This window comes from Cydia fagiglandana, chromosome 19 (assembly GCF_963556715.1).
Source record: "Cydia fagiglandana chromosome 19, ilCydFagi1.1, whole genome shotgun sequence".
NCBI classification, from domain to species: domain Eukaryota; kingdom Metazoa; phylum Arthropoda; class Insecta; order Lepidoptera; family Tortricidae; genus Cydia; species Cydia fagiglandana.
The window spans coordinates 7,657,904-7,678,204 of NC_085950.1; the positions used below are offsets into that span (position 1 = coordinate 7,657,904).

The window sequence follows — 20,301 nt, forward strand, 5'->3', positions numbered from 1 at the left end:
AATATTTTTATAATGCTACTTAAATAGGTCCCTACATTTGTATAGGGTCATCTTATGATTAGTACTTTATTTATATATGTAATATTATAGTGCCTATGTGTATGTCGTTTAGCCCCCAACTATTCATATATACGCAAAATAGCTACTTAATACAATATAGGTTCATATTTAACTATGTATGTAAAATATGTAAGAAAAATAGGTACAAATATAGATGTATGACAATGTCAGCGTAAATGTATATAGTTAGTTTTTTTAGCATTAGAAAAAAGGTAAACAATCTTGACGTGTCTATTTATTGAAAAACACATTTGAAAAATAAGTCAGGCATATATGTAACAATTATGAATCATATACGATTATTTACATTGTATTGCTTTCATAAGTAATAGTCATTGATTTTTAAAAAGCGTTTTTCAATGAATAGACACTTCAGGATCGCGTAGTCTTTTTCTAATGCTAAAAAAACGGACTTTAGAGAATATGGAGTTTATGGCGCTATTACACTAGACTATGGCGATTTGACATAAATTAATAAAGTCGTTCTTCACTATTAAGGACTCTACAGACCTTGCAGCAAATCGCATGCGATTTTTGTGTCCTAGAGTCACTTTAGCAGTTTTAAACTTAGAACCTTCTTTTATATAATGTCGAAAGATAAGTCGGGCCCTGGAGGGAAACCACCTTAAATCCTTAAGCTGGCTCATTTTACTTAAAGGAGACATTCTTTATTTTTAAAAAGAAACCAGTGCTGGCGAGTTAAACCAGACTAAAATGTGTCATCGAGATGCGTAACAAAGGCGCGTTTAATCGGAGAGCGCGCTTACACTGGTTTTTTGAGCGTTGGACTATCCCGCACTCATGTGCCAATTAGAATAATTAAGACCCTTTCTTGCAGGTAAGTAGCACGTGCGGTTTTACTTTACAATAGACATAGGATTAGCACTTCGGGGCCTGTTACAAATCGACAGACTATACCATTATAGTTCAAAATTCCATCTGATATTGACCTTTTTAAGGAACTCGGGAGGCCATTGCGTCTTTTGATCGATTAAATTCGTTTAACCTACATAGCCGGCAATGTATCGCGGGTGGTATTCCACCTGTCCAATTTCTTTGTTCAATGTCAGTGCGTCTCACTCTCTCATAAACAAAATATGAGATGCAATACACATAGGACAAAGAAGTTGGATAGGTGGAGCTGGAGACCACCCTAAAGTTGTATCCAGACGAGACAATATTTCGCCAATCTGATGAAATTCTCCGATCGAACAGGGCCGTGCGGACACAACTACCAATTTGATTCCCCGATCACATCAGCAGGTGCGGACACAAAAATGCAAATTTTCATAGCAGAATGCAAATTGGTGATTAAATTTGTGTACGTGTGGACGCTAGATGAGATTGACCAATTATTTTCCTGAACAAATCGACTGATTTCGTCAGTCCCGTCTGGATACCCCTTAAGATCGCATGCAATTTGTTGCCAGGTGAGTAGAGGCCTTTATTTATATTGACTGAACCTGACTAATGTAATTGCGCCTTTAGTTGCATTTTTGGATATATTCCATATGAGGACTGAATATTCATTCCTTTATAATTATTTTAGAAGATTAGGACCATGTAAGAACATTGTTCAAAATGTTTGGACATATCAGATACATTTAGTTTTTTAAATTATTACGTCACAATATTTTTGTAGGTAGTTTTTTAGGGTTCCGTACCCAAAGGGTAAAACGGGACCCTATTACTAAGACTTCGCTGTCCGTCCGTCCGTCTGTCTGTCACCAGGCTGTATCTCACGAACCGTGATAGCTAGACAGTTGAAATTTTCAAGATGATGTATTTCTGTTGCCGCTATAACAACAAATACTAAAAACAGGATAAAATAAAGATTTAAGTGGGGCTCCCATACAGCAAACGTGATTTTTGACCAAAGTTAAGCAACGTCGGGCGTGGTCAGTACTTGGATGGGTGACCGTTTTCTTTTTTCCGTTTTTTTTTTTGCTTTATGGTACGGAAGTCCGACTCGCACTTGCCCGGTTTTTTTTATAAGCTAAATCAGTTCATTGACACAGTAAATGAGTATTTTTACTGCCATAACCAATATCAAGTTGATGTATAAAAACCGTACTTTTGTTGTTAGTAAAAACTTATATCTTATTTTTTGTATTATAAAATATTTAATAACAAAAATGCACTTTTTTTTTACTCCTAAATGTTTTTTAAACTTTAACCTATAATACATTATTTGATCATGTAATGTTTTCACAAACAAAATCTACCCTCAACTGGCTTAAGAAGCCATTTGAGGGTAGATTTTGTTTACTTTTTTTTAAATATTAAAGATACAGACTATAGCTATCTATCCCACATGGTTGTGGGGTCACGACATCGTCCTCGGATAACTTGAACTTCCTTCATGTCCTTTAGCACTACATTACTACACCTTTCCATCTTGTTACTTGATTAAATATAGCAAACAACGAAAATTATCGACGACAAATATTCAATAACAAACGTAATAACAGATATACAGCACCCATAAATGAAAACCATGAACACCCCTCTCAGCCCGTGCAATGTTTGAGGCTTTCTGTGTCCACGCGCGTTGAATTTGTACTTCACCCGTTCGGCGTAATGGAGTCTACTCACAAACCTATCGATCAAACCTGCTGAACGGATCCTTAGAAGCAGCCTGTTGAAGCGTGCCGTTAGAGGCGACCCTCGCCGAAGGTACATAGTCTGCAGAATCGTTCCAAGCGGTTCTCTTAATGTATGGATCTTCAGGTCGCCATACGCATCAGCGAACTTCCAGATGTTACTCGCGTGATAAATGTTCGATGTTATAGTAAACAGATTCTGATCAGCATTCGTCATAACCTTCATCAAACAGTTTAAAGTCGTGTTGCAGCAGGTTGAGTTGACGTTCGATAAGTCGATAACTGGATTTCTTTGTAAGTGAGTGTACATAGCGGGGCTCATGATAAATTCGTAGTTTGACATGACTTCTTCGACGGTGTTGGGCTGGTAACCTCGAATGGGATGCGTTGTGAAGCCCAGCAAGGATGCTTGAATAGCGCATGAGATTATAAATACGTACAGAAGTATATTAAGTACCAGCATTCTATAAGCTACTCTTGATTTAATTTTCTCCTGTCTTATGTTATTGAGAAAATAACCCCATACGATGAGGATATCGCGACTCGTATCCCTCACTTGTTTTTTAAATATTCCTATGAAAGTAACTATTACACAAAGGACACAGAATATTGCAAAAATAGTCCACGCCGTTTGTACTCCGAATTGTTTGAGAACAGCCGACCACATACTGAGCAGTTCTGATCGACGTATTACAATATTGAAACGATTAACCATGTAAGGGTCTATGAAATCCAAGTTTGACATTCGACCGAAAGTTAGTGAGTAACCGCCTATAGCTCCTTCCACTTGGTATGTTTCTATCTCGTGTAACATGCCCGTGTACGTAAAGTTACTCAAACGTTCACCAAGAGTTACAATTATTCCAAAATTTTCAAGTTCGACAGTGATACCTTCGTACTGACGAAATAATGTTAACAAATAATTGTCAATAGCAGGCTTTCCTTCAAATGACACAAAAGGCCAATAGTTGTGCGTCACAAATTTAACACGACAGCCTCGTAGATCGGGTTTTCTGTCCGACGTTAATATTCTGTCGATGTCTTTGTTCTGAATTTTCAAACAAGGAGTTATAGGTCTGTCACATTCGTCTCGTTGGTGACCAAATGAATAAATCGTTACATTTTGATCGCCCGAGTAACCAATAAGAGCGACGTTGTAAATATGATTATGTATAAGAAACTCTGATACCTCTTGAAGGTAATCTTCGAGATTATGGATGATGATTATGAATTTCGCTCGCGGATTCCAAAAAGGGTCTCGTCTAACGGAGTCCATTCCCTGTGTGAATACGGAAATGTCCTCGCACTGAATGATATAGACGTCGTTGAACACAGTACCGTTCGGCCAGTAGAATGTTCTGGAGACGAACCTCACCGGGCGCGGCAGCAGGGAGTGCAGCGCCTGAACCAGCTCCACGTCCAGATTGATTACGGTAATATCCGATGCATTTCCGAGTTCTATTCGCCGTAATATCATGGTAATACATTTGTGCAGCTCGGTGTTATCGTTTTGTTCATAAAGCTTCGTACCATCGCAAAACGTCACTAGTAAAAGGAAAATGCAGCACCGATGATACTTTCCCATTGTTACGTTACAGGTATTTTGTCTGACACGCTACTTCTTGTTGCAAGTCGCACTAGTAATTGTTAGACCTATTAGACAGGTACCATTCGTTTGACTTGAACACAATGCCTTCGACGCGACTTTGATTCCATTATGAAAACATTACATTAATCATCAGCCTTTTAGTGGAAAATGTAATCAGATTCATATTAATGGTAATAATTAATGATCGCTTTAATTTAAACTATTAACACGGCTCATTCAAAAGTAATGTGACATGAATGGCTTTGATTTTTCCTTTAGTCTGTCCTACCTGTAAATAGGTACCTTTATTATTATTGTAGACATATTGACATAGGTATGTACACTACCTACTAGAATTACCGTGAAGTCAAGGTACAAATTAGAAATTTATTTGGGTGGATCAACTATTTCTTCTTATTTTGTCCCGTCCACGACGAAGGACACGCGAGATAATAGTTCTGCTGTTTGTTTTACAAGGGGGCAAAGTTGTTATTTAACCGCTCCTGCTAATATTGATACCCGAGCACGCGAAACATTCCAAAATTGAACCACGATCGTAGTGAGTGGTCCGAAAAATGGAATCTTGAGCATTGCGACGGTTTCAAAGCACGAGGGACACTTTCGCAACCGGGCAAAAAACGGCGCACTACCCCAGAAACCGGTCGTCTATAGGAGCATTCCACGGGTTGTCCCGTACAAACGCATTTTATTTCCTGTGTTGTGACTTTTTTCTCGGTATTTAAAGCAGGCGATTATTTTTCTGTGCATATTTTTGACCATTTGTCATAGAAAAGGAAACTCTTATACCTTTAAATCTTCAGAAACTTCGCGTTTGTACGGGACAACGGTAGACAATTTCATGGAATGCTCCTATATCTGCGTACAAAACAACCCGCTGGGCGGGTTGTCCGGCATCTGAGCAAACATTACGAGTGCCTACCAGGCGGGTTCTCGGTAGTCAAAGTGTTAAACAAAATTTGCCCCCGAGTGAAACACAAAATTTTTCACAACACCAACCCGAAGCAAATATTAAATGTAAAATATCAAAAAAAATCAAATCCAAAGACGCGGCGTGGACTTTTTATTTCCGGACCGTTGTCTGTCTGTCTGTAATCAAATCTTGCAAGTTAAATTTGATCCACTTCCTGGTTTCCGATTGAGCTGAAATTTTGCATGCATGTATAAATCGGATGACAATGCAATATTATGGTACCATCGAGCTGATCTGATGATGGAGACAGAAGGTGGCCATAGGAACTCTGTGATGAAACAACGCAACCTAATTGTGTTAGGGGTTTTTAGAATTGTCTCGCTGATGGGGCTACCGCGATATTGCAGCGCGTCAGGGATGTTTGCGGAGGCGCATGTGTCGTGTTTTAAAGCTACCATGCGCCTGCGAGCCGCGTCCCTGGTGCGACGCGTACGCGCCAGCTCCAACAGCGTCCTAGAAATGATTGCGGATAAGTTTTGTCCGTATATCACATTTTGCTGCGGACTTCATACGCCCAGCAGCCCTGTGGTAAACACATTGAGAAATAGATCATGGTTGTCAATGTGCTTACCACGGTTGCAGTAATTTTGTAAATTATAATATTAAGTATGTGTTTAGTGTTTGTTTAATTATAATACCTGTTTTTGAATTATGTATGTACATGTACTTATGAGTCACAGATACTCGAAATAAATGAATTTTAATTTAATTTGTAATTAGTTGTCTGTCTTAAGAAAAAACTGTCAGCGATAAAAGCTTGTACCAAAAATGAAATTTTTGCCAAAAACTTATTTAAGGTGTAGTGATTTGTAAGACTGACATCCGATTGTCATTTTTGAACTGTCAGTAAAGGCAGTAAAGGTTTAGGGTTAATATAAAACATACAATAAAAACGCATTTTCCAATTGCAACATATATTGAGATAAAACATTAATTGCGAAACATCGTGGTTACAGGACACGGCACTACCAACACTACGAAACTATTACTTTTAAAAACAAATTTGATATAAAGGAATGTCTAAGTCTACGTACAAAAAATTCAAAAGCTTTAAATACAATTCGGCAGTAAAATCAATAAAAAAATTGTGATATAAAGTATTAATATTATGTGGGTGACGATTAGAGTGAGGATGGGTCAAGCGCGAACCTACAGCTACATGGGTACATCAATATTATCATTTATTACAATGATTGCCAATGGGGATATATTAATATTAGCTTAATTAGATGGAATAATAAATTTTACATTTTTAAGAATATTAAGTTTCGATTATTTCATCAAAATTGATTTTCATATCCAAATATTACTGGATTTTAACGCCTTATTCCAACTAACTAATATATTGGACAAGATAGTTTAACATATGAATCTACTTTCAGAAAGCGCTTACATAGTGTAACATATGTTTTTTTTTTAACTTTGCGTGTTAATTATAATTATCAAACATATAAATTGTGAATTCATCTTGATATAATTATTTCATTTAACATACAACGTATTATTGACAAAAACAATTTTAAAATTTAACAAATGAATTCCATAAAATAAATACCTAATAAACACGCAAACGTAACACGGGGTTTTACGTGACATAAAAATTTATAAAATGCGTGACTTAAAATATAATATTAAATAAGTGAATACCCCAAAGGAACCGGTAAAAAATAATTTGAATGAAATTAAAAATTCATATGTGTAGAGTGAATAAACTTGCAGTTGCAGGGGTTCCCAAACTTCTTGATCCGAGACACAAAGTGTAAGGAAATCTGGTAACAAAAACGGAATGTTTCTTAAACTTTCTGGGACTTTGGAAATATGGTGGAAGTTGTTCAGCATCATGTACTTTACCAGCATACCAATTTTTATACACGGTGTAACATGAGTAAACCGAATAATTTTAACAGCGTATTCCTGATCATATTAAGAGACAAAATAGTCCTATAAACTTTTTTAAAATTCGCCTAGTTTCAGAGATATTATTAATCTAAAAAAAAAACAAGTTTTTATTGTTACATAGTGTAAAAGGTCTTTTTGATGGTAATGTTGCTGCTATGGGACGTAGTCTAAATATCCTTATTGATAGATGTCAAAAAGTGACAAGTAACACTTTGCAAAAAGTAGGTTTTCCAAAAAAAATGTAATAATCAAGTGACAAGTTTACCAATAACATTTATTTTTATGTACAAATACATTCAAAAAATTGAAAAAACAAAACAAAAAGAAATTCTTTTTTGGCGAAATTGACCTAAACTCATATTACATTTTTTACTTCTTTTGACCTCAGAAATGCATGGTTAAAATTATTCGGTTTCCTCATGTTACACCGTGTAGAAAGGACTATGCGTCAAAATTGTCCCAAAACCAACAGAGTTGAGAGTTAGGTCATCAGATAGGTATTTCTTTCTGTTATTATTTCATTTCGTTCTATGGGCACCAAACGGAATTCCATTGCGAACTGAGATACTGGTATTTTAGTCAAAATGTCCTCAGCCTTATTACCTAGGCAATAGGGTCCAAGTAATTAAGTAAGTTTTGGGGCAAGGCTCCATACAAAGTTGCCCATGGTCCTTTAAAATGTGATCGAAATGTACAAACGTTTTTGAGAATGTCTCTTCTATTATCTTATATTATCGCTTATCCTTCGACGCCCAGACATAAATGATATCGATATAGAGACTTATAAAGGCGACATAAGATACATACACGATTGCCTCATCAGTAAAGTACGTGGAATTTAAAATGAGAAACCGGAACACAAGCTTATTCACTCTAAACTGTGAAGTGTGGCACGCCCCGCTCGCTCCGCACCGCTGGTGGGGTGTGGGGGCGAGGAGGGGGGTTCACTTGAGCGCGCACTCGACGAAGACGCGACGCTCCTCGGGCGGCGACGGCGGCGGCGTCTGCGGCGCGGGCACGCGGCCCAGGTTGGGCTCGAACTGCGACTCCGCCAGAGGCCACAGCCCTTTCAGCACCGACCTGCGGGGGACATAACTAGTAAATATCACGGACGTAGAGAGTAAACTGGATAGTGTACACTGGCCAAAAAGTGTGTCCACATGAGAGGTCAAACCTGAGCCCTCCATCTCTTTCTAATTGGGGGACCATAAGTCATATGAATGTGGGATATTAGCATAAGATGGAATGTAGTTTGGCCAGGATCTTTTCTCATTCGTGCATAATCAGAGAGAATCATACTGTATTTTCCCTATGCTAGTATAATTGCCCCAGAAAAGAGATGGATATAGTTTTTTTCTCTTCTGTAAAACGCTTCACACCATACTTAATTTAGTCTTTATAACAGCTTTTAGTCGTTATAAAAGCTCGCTCCCGCTTAATATATAACTTCCTGGTAAATATCCACTCGTCGAATTACCGACATAAGGGTGAATCAACTCTTTGACTTATAGTTTTAAGTGTCTCTTGCGTTACTCAAAATGTCTGTGGAGTTACTAAGAAATCGGGCTTCTAATACGTAGTTTATCAGGTTTAACAGTAGGCGCCTTGAATGTTTACAATACCAGAAAGTGAAACAGAGAAACCATTATTTAAAGGTGAAATTTTACAACGAAGTTTAAAAATTGTGGACAGATTTGTGGCTTTTCTTGTGCATAAGGACCCTTTACGCGTGAAAAGCCACATCTGTGTCAGTCAAAATGTTAATTCGCCTAAAACCGAAACCGAGATTTCGATCCTTTAAGTAATTTCCAACAATTATTAGTGAAATTTAATTTCAAAGAATATTAAGGGAAAAGTATTATTCTTCAAGTTTCAAAATACAAGAAAGTCTGCACTTTAGGCAGTGGGAAGCCATTAAAAAACGCCACAGGTATGCTGTAAACCCTTATGTCACAGAAAAGTTTAGAACCCACCAGTGACGGACGGAGCGGTAAGTAAACCGAGCTACAAAAGTGCATAGGCATAGAAATTAGACATAACCACAGAAGAAATAATAGTACTACCGTACAGAAAGGACACTTCCTACAAACCCGAAGTTTGACAGCGATTCAGGGTCGAATCATGCTATCCCTCTATTATATGGCAGTATCCCTTTCGGCTATTTAGGGTTGTCAAAATTCATGTGATTATCTTATCTGTGATCGTGCACGCACAGGCAGTCAAGTGGTGCCAACCCTAATAACTGCTCGGAGCAATGCTGAGCCGAACGGAGCCGAGTTCGACCGAAGTCAGGCGTTTCCCCACTGACATAACACTACAAATATGTACTCACCACAGACGATGGTCCACTAGAGTCCTCACTTTGGGCAGCGGGAACCCGTTGAAGGGCGAGGCCACGGGCATGGTGTAGGCGCCCATGTCGCGGAACAGCAGCCAGGATCCAACAGGCAGGGGGGGGAGGCGGGTGGAGGGCAGCACGCAGTCCAGGCTGTCGCAGGTCGGGCCCCAGATCGAGCAGGGCAGCGGCTTCTCCGTGTGCGGCTGCGGATAAGAAGATTGGTCTATGTATTATAATACTGGCTCATTCTGATCTGATCAATGTCCTAGTATACAAATTGTGTATAAATAGATCATGAAATTAGTAACTGGAACTGGCATGAAAGGTGGGCGGAAGTGACTGAACTGAGTAGGAGTAGCAGTGAAGGAGCTATTATTGTTTGTCCTTGTCACAATCTCACATTTTATTTGTTCCCCACCGTAAATTTTGTATGTATTATGGTGGGCAACAAATACATTCGACCAATCATAGTGTTGCATTGCGTATGTTTTGTCCGTCACGGTGACACGCGTATACCACTTGTATAGGATCCTACCATCGATGATAGATACTCACATAGAGCGTGGTGGCCTCGACCTGCTGGTGGTCGTACAGCACGCAGTTGAAGGAGCCGTACACGCCGTCGTTCATGAAGTACATGGCGTGCGCCTCGTACTCGCCGCTGGCGTCTTTGGTCACGAGTATAGATACTCACATAGAGCGTGGTGGCCTCGACCTGCTGGTGGTCGTACAGCACGCAGTTGAACGAGCCGTACACGCCGTCGTTCATGAAGTACATGGCGTGCGCCTCGTCCTCGCCGCTGGCGTCTTTGGTCACGAGTATAGATACTCACATAGAGCGTGGTGGCCTCGACCTGCTGGTGGTCGTACAGCACGCAGTTGAACGAGCCGTACACGCCGTCGTTCATGAAGTACATGGCGTGCGCCTCGTCCTCGCCGCTAGCGTCTTTGGTCACGAGTATAGATACTCACATAGAGCGTGGTGGCCTCGACCTGCTGGTGGTCGTACAGCACGCAGTTGAACGAGCCGTACATGCCGTCGTTCATGAAGTACATGGCGTGCGCCTCGTCCTCGCCGCTGGCGTCTTTGGTCACGAGTATAGATACTCACATAGAGCGTGGTGGCCTCGACCTGCTGGTGGTCGTACAGCACGCAGTTGAACGAGCCGTACACGCCGTCGTTCATGAAGTACATGGCGTGCGCCTCGTCTTCGCCGCTGGCGTCTTTGGTCACGAGTATAGATACTCACATAGAGCGTGGTGGCCTCGACCTGCTGGTGGTCGTACAGCACGCAGTTGAACGAGCCGTACACGCCGTCGTTCATGAAGTACATGGCGTGCGCCTCGTCCTCGCCGCTGGCGTCTTTGGTCACGAGTATAGATACTCACATAGAGCGTGGTGGCCTCGACCTGCTGGTGGTCGTACAGCACGCAGTTGAACGAGCCGTATACGCCGTCGTTCATGAAGTACATGGCGTGCGTCTCGTCCTCGCCGCTGGCGTGTTTGGTCACGAGTATAGATACTCACATAGAGCGTGGTGGCCTCGACCTGCTGGTGGTCGTACAGCACGCAGTTGAACGAGCCGTATACGCCATCGTTCATGAAGTACATGGCGTGCGCCTCGTCCTCGCCGCTGGCGTCTTTGGTCACGAGTATAGATACTCACATAGAGCGTGGTGGCCTCGACCTGCTGGTGGTCGTACAGCACGCAGTTGAACGAGCCGTATACGCCGTCGTTCATGAAGTACATGGTGTGCGTCTCGTCCTCGCCGCTGGCGTGTTTGGTCACGAGTATAGATACTCACATAGAGCGTGGTGGCCTCGACCTGCTGGTGGTCGTACAGCACGCAGTTGAACGAGCCGTATACGCCATCGTTCATGAAGTACATGGTGTGCGTCTCATCCTCGCCGCTGGCGTCTTTCGTCACGATCTGATTTAAAAAAAATCTTATTAATCTTTGGTTGAAAATTTTTTTGAATAATTTTACGGTTTAGACTCACTTGTTTTAAGTCACTCGTGCGACATGTTTCGGAGAGCACTAACAGTGCGAGCAGCGTTCACGACGGCCGTGTATCGCGTGCACGGCCGCGATACACGGCCGTCGTGAACGCCTAGACTCTAAAATTCTCTGCCTAGACTCGTAAAATTATTCAATATTAGTATGTCTCACAACAGTTTAAATTCGAGGGTTGAAAAAAATCTTATAAAACTTTGGTTGGTTGGTGGTTGGTTGGTTTGGTTTCGTAATTGGTTTGGTTGGTTGGTTGGTTGGTTGGTTGGTTGGTTGGTTGGTAGTGGTATGGTTGGTTTCTTTGTCCAATGTCATTGCGTCTCAGTACTATCTCATTAAGCGAAAATGCGAGGCGCAATACACATCGGACAAATATATTGAATAGGTGGAATACCAGCCTTCACGCAGACAGGAATAAGTGCGTTTCGTTTAAGAACCGATTAGGAACAAAAATGCATTCATAAATAAAAACGATTGTCTTTGCAAAAACTAGTTATGTAAGAGTGAATAAGAAAATCAAAACCATTTTCGGTTACACAATGTGGTTAGTGACGTCACAAAGTTTGTGGCTCCCCCCTCCCCCTCGTCACAACATGTCACATTTTCTTCCCCCCCCCCCCCCTTAAACGTGTGAAGTAATTAATGGATGAGCCGTTTTAGACATCTTTTGGGACCAAAATAGGTTGTCTTTCGGCTTGATGATGAAGAAGTTTAAGTACCGGTCCGGGAAGTGGGCCTCCAGGGCTTCGTTGATCACCAGGGACACCTCACAGACAGAGACAGCTGTAGTTACCTCTCGCTTGGCGTGGATCATGACGGCGAGCGAGTAGGCGGCGGCCGCGAAGTACCGGCCCGGCTCGGCGATGACGCGCACGCCGCGGTCCGGGAAGTGGGCCTCCAGGGCTTCGTTGATCACCAGTGACACCTAAAGACAATAATAATATCTTTAGTACTATCTGGGAGACCGAACTTTGCTCGGAAAACATACAAAAACTAAAAAATGCGCGTTTTCCCAGAGATAAAGACAGCTAGATAGATTTTTCGATCCCGAAAACCACTACATAGCCAATTTCATCAAAATCGTCAGGGCTGTTTCCGAGATCCTGACAAACAAGAATTGCTCGTTTAGGGCTCTTGCACTATTTACTACCCCGGGATTAACCGGTTAAACCTGGAGTTACCATGGTTACCAGTACAATTTGACACTGGGTTAACGGTTTAACCGGTTAACCCCGGGTTAGTGGGATGGTGCAAGTGGTCTTAAGGGACCGGCCTCGGCCACAGAAGGGCTAGGCCACGTTTTCTTTAGTATAAGCAGGTGTGGCTCACTCCGCGATTTCAACAGGTAGCTACGTAAGTACATCCGTCCCACACCAATTTTGGTGGCTAGGCATAGGCCGCGTGTAGCGCTGTCGCCACCTAGCGGTCATATCTGTCCTGATCGTAACAGACGCGTTTTGTTAGAGTGTAAATCAAGTACCTAGTAATATTAATTTCACCATACCCGCTCGGAAAGGCTTACTTTGCACTTCAAAAACTGATAACAAAGTTGCATTTTATTCACATGTGAGGCAAAGTAATCAAATGCAAATTTTGAGTTGTTTTCTTATGTTTGCTGGTAAAATTTACTTTTAAATGATGATTTTGGATGATAAATATTTAATAACATTCATTTGAATTTGATTTTGTTTCATATTTTATATTTAATATTTGCTTCGGGTTGGTGTGGTGAAAAATTTTGTTTCACTCGGGGGCAATTTTTGTTTAACCCTCGTGCTTTGAAACTCTCGCAACGCTCAAGATTCCATTTTTCGAACCACTCGCTACGCTTGTGGTTCAATTTTGGAATCTTTCGCTTGCTCGGGTATCAATATTAGCACGAGCGGTTAAACAACAACTTTCCCCCTTGTAAAACAAATAACTATTATTCTGTGGTATAAGTTATGAATTTCAGTATAGAACCCACCTCCTTGATGCTAGAGTCCGAGCCGCCAGGGAAGCCGCCGCCGATGTCGACGAGCCGCATGCGCTGGTGGCCGAGTGTACCGGCCAGCGTGAACAGCGCGCGGCAGTACTGTATGGCGCGAGCGTACACCGCCGTCTCGCCGCACCCAGACCCCACGTGGAACGAAATGCCGATCACCTGAGGAATAATAGTATATTACTATAGGGGCCGAACGTGTGAACGCAACTTACGATTGCTACTTAGTGGCGAGTCAAGTCATAATGCCATCTCTTTCACTTTTGGTTCGTCTTAACAATTTGTTGAAACGAGTGACGTCACGTGAAGTTTTGACTAATGGCGTTGCGTTTCGCTCACTAGCTTTTCGCGGGCAAATTTTTGTACTTTTTATTCATTATTTTAATTTTTAGGCAATTCAATGATAATTTTATAATTCATCTGTAACATGATATAACGGCAACAAACATCCGAAATAAAGATCGTTTAAATATAAACTTCATGCATGAGGGTAATTATGCACTACTTATATCTGTAACATTATAAAAATTGATTTATTGACCCAAAAAAAAGGACGATAATAATAGCATATGTATCTGTAACTACAGGGTGATTCAGGAGACGTGAGCAGGACTAACACTGCGCATTTCGTAAATAATAAGCAACTGTTTCGTATCAGTATTAGTGAGGTTAACGTTAATTTTCTAGTCGTGTTGAAAAAAAAAGTTATTAATTTATTTACGACATGCATGGTCACCCTACAGTTAGAATACTAAACTACCGATATTCTGTGTCAAATTGAATGTCATCACGGACTGGTTACTTTTGAAAACTCGTATCTCACTCAAGTTTGACAGTTTATTTTCTTCGTAATCATAATGCTGTCATTACGGTTAAAGAGGTTTTATATTTATTAATTAGGTCTTGTAGGGTGACCATGATTGTAAAGAATTAAATTTGCCCTCGCCAAAAAGTTAAAAAATAGGAAAAAGTGTGGTTGTTTCACCTAAATACGACGGTGATCTTTATTTTATTTTATTTTATTTTATTTTATTTATTAGGCACACAAAACAGATAACATTTATTACATGGAATAATTCTTTTCAGAGCAGGTTTTTGGTTGGGAATGCCATCCAAAGCATGTATGCACATCATGAAACAAATATTAGAGCGAAAACTACAACTATACTAAGACTACTATACAAACTAACTTAATTACACAATAATACAATTTTAGGCACAAAACATTGAGGAAATTAAAGACATTAATGAAACTTAATGTAATGGTGATCGATGGCAAAGAACTTCCATAACCTGTTTCCGAAAGATTGCAAATCTCGAGTTGAATATATCAATATGGCTATGTTTAGATACCAGGTCGTTGTACAGACGGCACATTCTTACAATAGGGTTGTAAAATGAAGTATTATTTTTATACACTTGTAGAGCAAAAGTCTTTGGGGCACGGGACCTGAACCGGGGGGTATTAAATGTAACAAGGGACAGAATATTGGGAGATACAATTTTGGAATGGAGAACTTTGTGGAGAAATAGCATGTCATGAAGAAGACGACGCGATTCAAGGGAGTAAACATTGAATGTGCGCAATCGTTCGACATAATCCTTGCGTATAAGATCACGGTTGTAGCGGTATGACAAAAGCTTGAGACACCTCTTCTGAACTTTCTCGATATTATTGGAATGTAAAGAGTAGTACGGCGACCACACATTACACCCGTACTCAAGAACACTACGGACAAGACTATGAAAGAGTGTTAACAAACTTTTTGGTTTTTTAAAGTCTTTGGTGATTCGGAGAATAAATCCAAGCATTTGGTTAGCTTTTTTTGTGATGTATTCGTAATGATATTTAAAGTTTAACTGTTCGTCAAACCAAATACCGAGATCTTTAGCTAACTCTCTGCGTGAAAGTTTTTGATCGGCTATGGCATAATCGTAATATAATTTTTGTTTTTTCTTCGAAAAAGTTATCACGAAGCATTTCTCCACATTTAGAAACATACGATTATTAGCGCACCAGTTTGAAATAACATTTAAGTCATCCTGCAGCAGTAAACAGTAAATTATCAGTTACTGAGTGTGCGTCGATCAATTATCAGTTACTGAGTGTGCAGGATTAGTCCTGCTCACGTCTCATGAATCACCCTGTATACATCAGTAGACCTTATGCCCTTTGTAATAAGGTCCATCGATGGGCAGTTAAAGAGTGTCGCTGTTTATATAGTTTAATAAACGTGCTCCCTAGTTTGACACCCTAACTAAACGGCGGTGTAATGTTACGGCCTGACCACGTCATTACGCGACTGGCTTCGGCTAAGACGACAACCATAGGATAGCGTTAGGATAGCAATGTCGTGGCCAGGCCGTTAAAACTAACCTCGAGTCCGAGTACTGCGGCCAGTTTGAGCAGGCGCGGGGCGTCGGTGCCGGGGTCGCAGCCGAACTTGATGCCCAGCGGGCACTGCGCCGCGGCCGCGTCGCAGCGGATACGCAGCACCAGCCTGCGAGACAATGTCAACCTTATAGTTACGACGATAAGGTTGCTTTTTGTGAATACACAGTATTTTTAAACGGTTAGGTCGATTCGCCATGTGTGGCGTGGTGCGGATACGCAGCACCAGCCTGCGAGACAATGTCAACCTTATAGTTACGACGATAAGGTTGCTGTTTGTGTGAATTTTCTAATTCGACAATAATATATATTTTGTTTCATTGTAATTTTATCTGTCTTATGTACGGTCAGCCATGTCGTCTCATTATCATCTATATATATATATGATTATATCTGATCATCTGATTGATAGAGTTGAAAAGTGGTAGTCCACTTTCTTGGCTGACCGTACCGGACAGATAAAATTACATCTTGGCTGGGTTCCCGTGGGTCTACTGGCCGAGCATAAGGTCCAGGTGGTGTAGGTCACTTACTGCGCGTGCGGCATGTACTGCTTGATCTTCATCAGCTCGGGCTCCGAGTCGAAGGTCATGGTGTCGACGCCGACGGCGCTGGCGTGCCGGATGTGGGACGCCAGCTTGGCTGGGTTACCGTGGGTCTACTGGACGAGCATAAGGTCCAGGTGGTGTAGGTCACTTACTGCGCATGCGGCATGTACTGCTTGATCTTCATCAGCTCGGGCTCCGAGTCGAAGGTCATGGTGTCGACGCCGACCGCGCTGGCGTGCCGGATGTGGGACGCCATCTTAGCTGGGTCCCCGTGGGTCTACTGGACGAGTATAAGGTCCAGGTGTAGGTCACTTACTGCGCATGCGGCATGTACTGCTTGATCTTCATCAGCTCGGGCTCCGAGTCGAAGGTCATGGTGTCGACGCCGACGGCGCTGGCGTGCCGGATGTGGGACGCCAGCTTGGCTGGGTCCCCGTGGGTCTATTGGCCGAGCATAAGGTCCAGGTGGTGTAGGTCACTTACTGCGCGTGCGGCATGTACTGCTTGATCTTCATCAGCTCGGGCTCCGAGTCGAAGGTCATGGTGTCGACGCCGACGGCGCTGGCGTGCCGGATGTGGGACGCCATCTTGGCTGGGTTCGCGAAGATTATGCGGCTGTGGACAAGACACAAGGTTAGCCGGTTTGCATCTTATTGTACTTAAATCCAAGTCTTTGTATGTAGTTGCAAATAGGGCACAAGTATGTGACGTAATTATAATACTACACAACTGTATGAAAATACAGTTGTATACTCTAGAACTAGATACAAGCCTATAGGTACAGAATAAGTAATAGTATTATCATACAGAACGGCCACGCACCGCCCCGCCCCGACTCGCATTACCTCGCCCCGCGACTGGCCGCGACATGAATCTGGCGGACTTCTGGCGTCCTCTCAGTAAACCGACTTACCCACACATACACAATGACGCGTGTACAGACATGCCGCGCGCACATATAAACGCAAATGGGCATTTTCATTTAACTTGTACAAGTTAAGCGCGACTTAAGTCGTGTTTCAGTAACGTTTAGCCGTTACATTCCTGACAAAATGTATGGGATTTGACATTGACCGTCAGTTTTGTAACGATTGCTAACCGGCCGTTAAAGGTGTTCAATTAAGTGAAAATGCCCAAATGATTCTTGATGTATGGCGTGCCCTGTGGTATAGGGTGGCTATTGATGTACTCACTCAGGTGCCACCCCCAGGCCGGTAATGAGCTCGATCTCGTTGCGCGACGCGCAGTCGAAGCCGGCGCCGAGCGCGGCCAGCGTGCGCACCAGCACCTTGTCGTCGTTGCATTTCACCGCTGCAACAACAGCAACACAACGGTAAACTACTACAATCTAGAGCTAGCTTTTTCTCTCATATCCTAACTTTTTAATAATCAAATGAAATGGGACCTTATTGTCGATGGCGCTTACGCCATTATTAACGATGCTCCGCTATAAGTACAATGCCGCGCGACGCTGTGCCATCGACAATAAGGTCCCTTTTCATAGATAATACCCGAAATTATGTCGACATTATTTCATATTAGTTTAGCAAGAATAGCATGAGATCAGCTTCGCCCCAAAGTAGTAAAACAGCGAAATTTGATGGGGCGACGCTGATCTCACGATCTCGAAAAATATAGCCCTGCCCATCCCACTTGAACTCCTTGAATACAGACCGTAGAAGGGTTCGACCCGTGGCATGAGCTCCCTCCAGCGCTGGTAGCGGGCCGCCACCTCGCCCAGGTCCATGATGTAGAAGGGGTCCTCCTGGGCGCCGCCCTCCACGATCTCCCGGGCTGCTCCCACTCCCCCTGCCTCCTACTACACTAACCGTAGAAGGGCTCGACCCGTGGCATGAGCTCCCTCCAGCGCTGGTAGCGGGCCGCCACCTCGCCCAGGTCCATGATGTAGAAGGGGTCCTCCTGGGCGCCGCCCTCCACGATCTCCCGGGCTGCTCCCACTCCCCCTGCCTCCTACTACACTAACCGTAGAAGGGCTCGACCCGCGGCATGAGCTCCCTCCAGCGCTGGTAGCGGGCCGCCACCTCGCCCAGGTCCATGATGTAGAAGGGGTCCTCCTGGGCGCCGCCCTCCACGATCTCCCGGGCTGCTCCCACTCCGCCTGCCTCCTACTATACTAACCGTAGAAGGGCTCGACCCGCGGCATGAGCTCCCTCCAGCGCTGGTAGCGGGCCGCCACCTCGCCCAGGTCCATGATGTAGAAGGGGTCCTCCTGGGCGCCGCCCTCCACGATCTCCCGGGCTGCTCCCACTCCGCCTGCCTCCTACTATACTAACCGTAGAAGGGCTCGACCCGCGGCATGAGCTCCCTCCAGCGCTGGTAGCGGGCCGCCACCTCGCCCAGGTCCATGATGTAGAAGGGGTCCTCCTGGGCGCCGCCCTCCACGATCTCCCGGGCTGCTCCCTCGACGCTCCACTCGCCCTCCATCACGCGGATGCGCGGTTCCTCCTCAATCACCTTCATCTTCCTGGAGAGAAAGATAAATTGGATAAAGCTGGTTTTTAAGTTTTGAATGATTCACGGTTAGTTTCACTAGACTGTTTAACATCGATTTGAATTTCGCGCCTTTTTCTACTGACAAGATTTGCTTGACCATCTATAGGTTAGACATAATTTCAGCTAGTATTTAATATAAATCGTACGGGCGAGTTTAGTTTAGTAAACAGTCTTTTCGAAGTGCTGATTTGTGGTCTCATGTGTCCGGTGGTATGATGGCTAGTACAAAATGTAAAAAAGTTGGGCGCCAAAGTGTAGCGTCTGTTTAAGCTCTAGTTCCCAAGTCAGAGGGCCTACCGCGAACCACTTTCGACGTGTCGCCTCTCTGTCACAGATGTAAATTCGTACGTAAATGTGAAAGGGAGGCAACACGTCAAACGTGGTTCGCGTTAGGCACTCGGGTTAGGTTACATAGGGACTCTTACCCAGTAATCGTTTGGCGTATAGTTTAGCAAGCAGTCCTGTTGAGTGCCGGTTCGTGGCCGCGGTCAGTCGGGCGCCGATGTGCGGCGGCGGCGGCGGCGGTGTCAGGGGCCGGGGGAGGGCGGTGGGGGCCCACAAGCGCTAGTCCACAAGTGTCAGCTGCAACAATGTGCTCATTCAGTACCCGGTATCCATAGGCCTCACTTATACTCTGTATCTTTAGGTATTTAAATAAAAGTAAACAAATAATATGTAAATTTTCGGGTAGTTATCATTTATTGGTTAACCAACCAAATACAAAACCGCCTGATGGATCTGTCAGTGAACGACCTGACTTTAACCAACATTATTTGATCGTATAATGTTTTCAATTACCCTCAACTGGCTTAAGGAGCCATTTGAGGGTAGATTTTGTTAACTTTTATTTAAATACCTAAAGATACAGACTGTACGTCGCGGACTGGGCGAGCGGCACGGCAGATCAAGGCTATTCATAGATTTGGTGGAGCGCAATGTATGCTGCTTGCATCCAGTTTGCGGGTTTAGGGCCAGTTACAGCAATACCACCCACAATTAGCTAAGTATCGGTAATAATAACATCGCAGTGATCTACAAACGAGTTATTATAATCGTAATGGAGGCACGTGCCGGGGGGGGGGGGGGTCAACGTTGAGCGCGCGGGGAGTAGCCAGGCCGCGTACTGTACCATGCACCGAGGCCACAGTGGGTACTCACGTGTGCGGCGTGCGGCGCAGCCAGGGGGGGGTCGACGTTGAGCGCGCGGGGAGTGGCCAGGCCGCGTACTGTACCATGCACCGAGGCCACAGTGGGTACTCACGTGTGCGGCGTGCGGCGCAGCCAGGGGGGGTCGACGTTGAGCGCACGGGAAGTGGCCAGGCCGCGTACTGTACCATGCACCGAGGCCACAGTGGGTACTCACGTGTGCGGCGT

At 43.5% G+C, this 20,301-nt stretch overlaps 2 protein-coding genes across 2 annotated transcripts in view; both read right to left on the bottom strand.

The window, feature by feature from the left end:
• Positions 1 to 2,416: 2,416 nt before the first annotated feature.
• Positions 2,417 to 5,810, bottom strand: LOC134673725 (uncharacterized). Its single transcript, XM_063531723.1, has one exon. The coding sequence runs from the start codon at positions 4,246 to 4,248 to the stop codon at positions 2,470 to 2,472; it is 1,779 nt and encodes a 592-aa protein (XP_063387793.1). The 5' UTR covers positions 4,249 to 5,810; the 3' UTR covers positions 2,417 to 2,469.
• Positions 5,811 to 6,139: 329 nt separating this feature from the next.
• LOC134674004 (ornithine decarboxylase 1-like) overlaps positions 6,140 to 20,301 on the bottom strand; it is a 38,816-nt gene continuing 24,654 nt past the window's right edge. Inside the window, exons 3-12 of the mRNA XM_063532058.1 lie at positions 19,353 to 19,509; positions 18,708 to 18,898; positions 17,607 to 17,724; positions 16,897 to 17,028; positions 15,851 to 15,974; positions 13,459 to 13,635; positions 12,286 to 12,417; positions 11,286 to 11,411; positions 9,474 to 9,682; positions 6,140 to 8,221 (exon numbers count right to left, since the gene is read on the bottom strand). Coding sequence (XP_063388128.1) covers positions 8,086 to 8,221; positions 9,474 to 9,682; positions 11,286 to 11,411; positions 12,286 to 12,417; positions 13,459 to 13,635; positions 15,851 to 15,974; positions 16,897 to 17,028; positions 17,607 to 17,724; positions 18,708 to 18,894 — 1,341 coding nt within the window. The 5' untranslated portion in view covers positions 18,895 to 18,898; positions 19,353 to 19,509 and the 3' untranslated portion in view covers positions 6,140 to 8,085. The remainder of the gene's footprint in view (positions 8,222 to 9,473; positions 9,683 to 11,285; positions 11,412 to 12,285; positions 12,418 to 13,458; positions 13,636 to 15,850; positions 15,975 to 16,896; positions 17,029 to 17,606; positions 17,725 to 18,707; positions 18,899 to 19,352; positions 19,510 to 20,301) is intronic.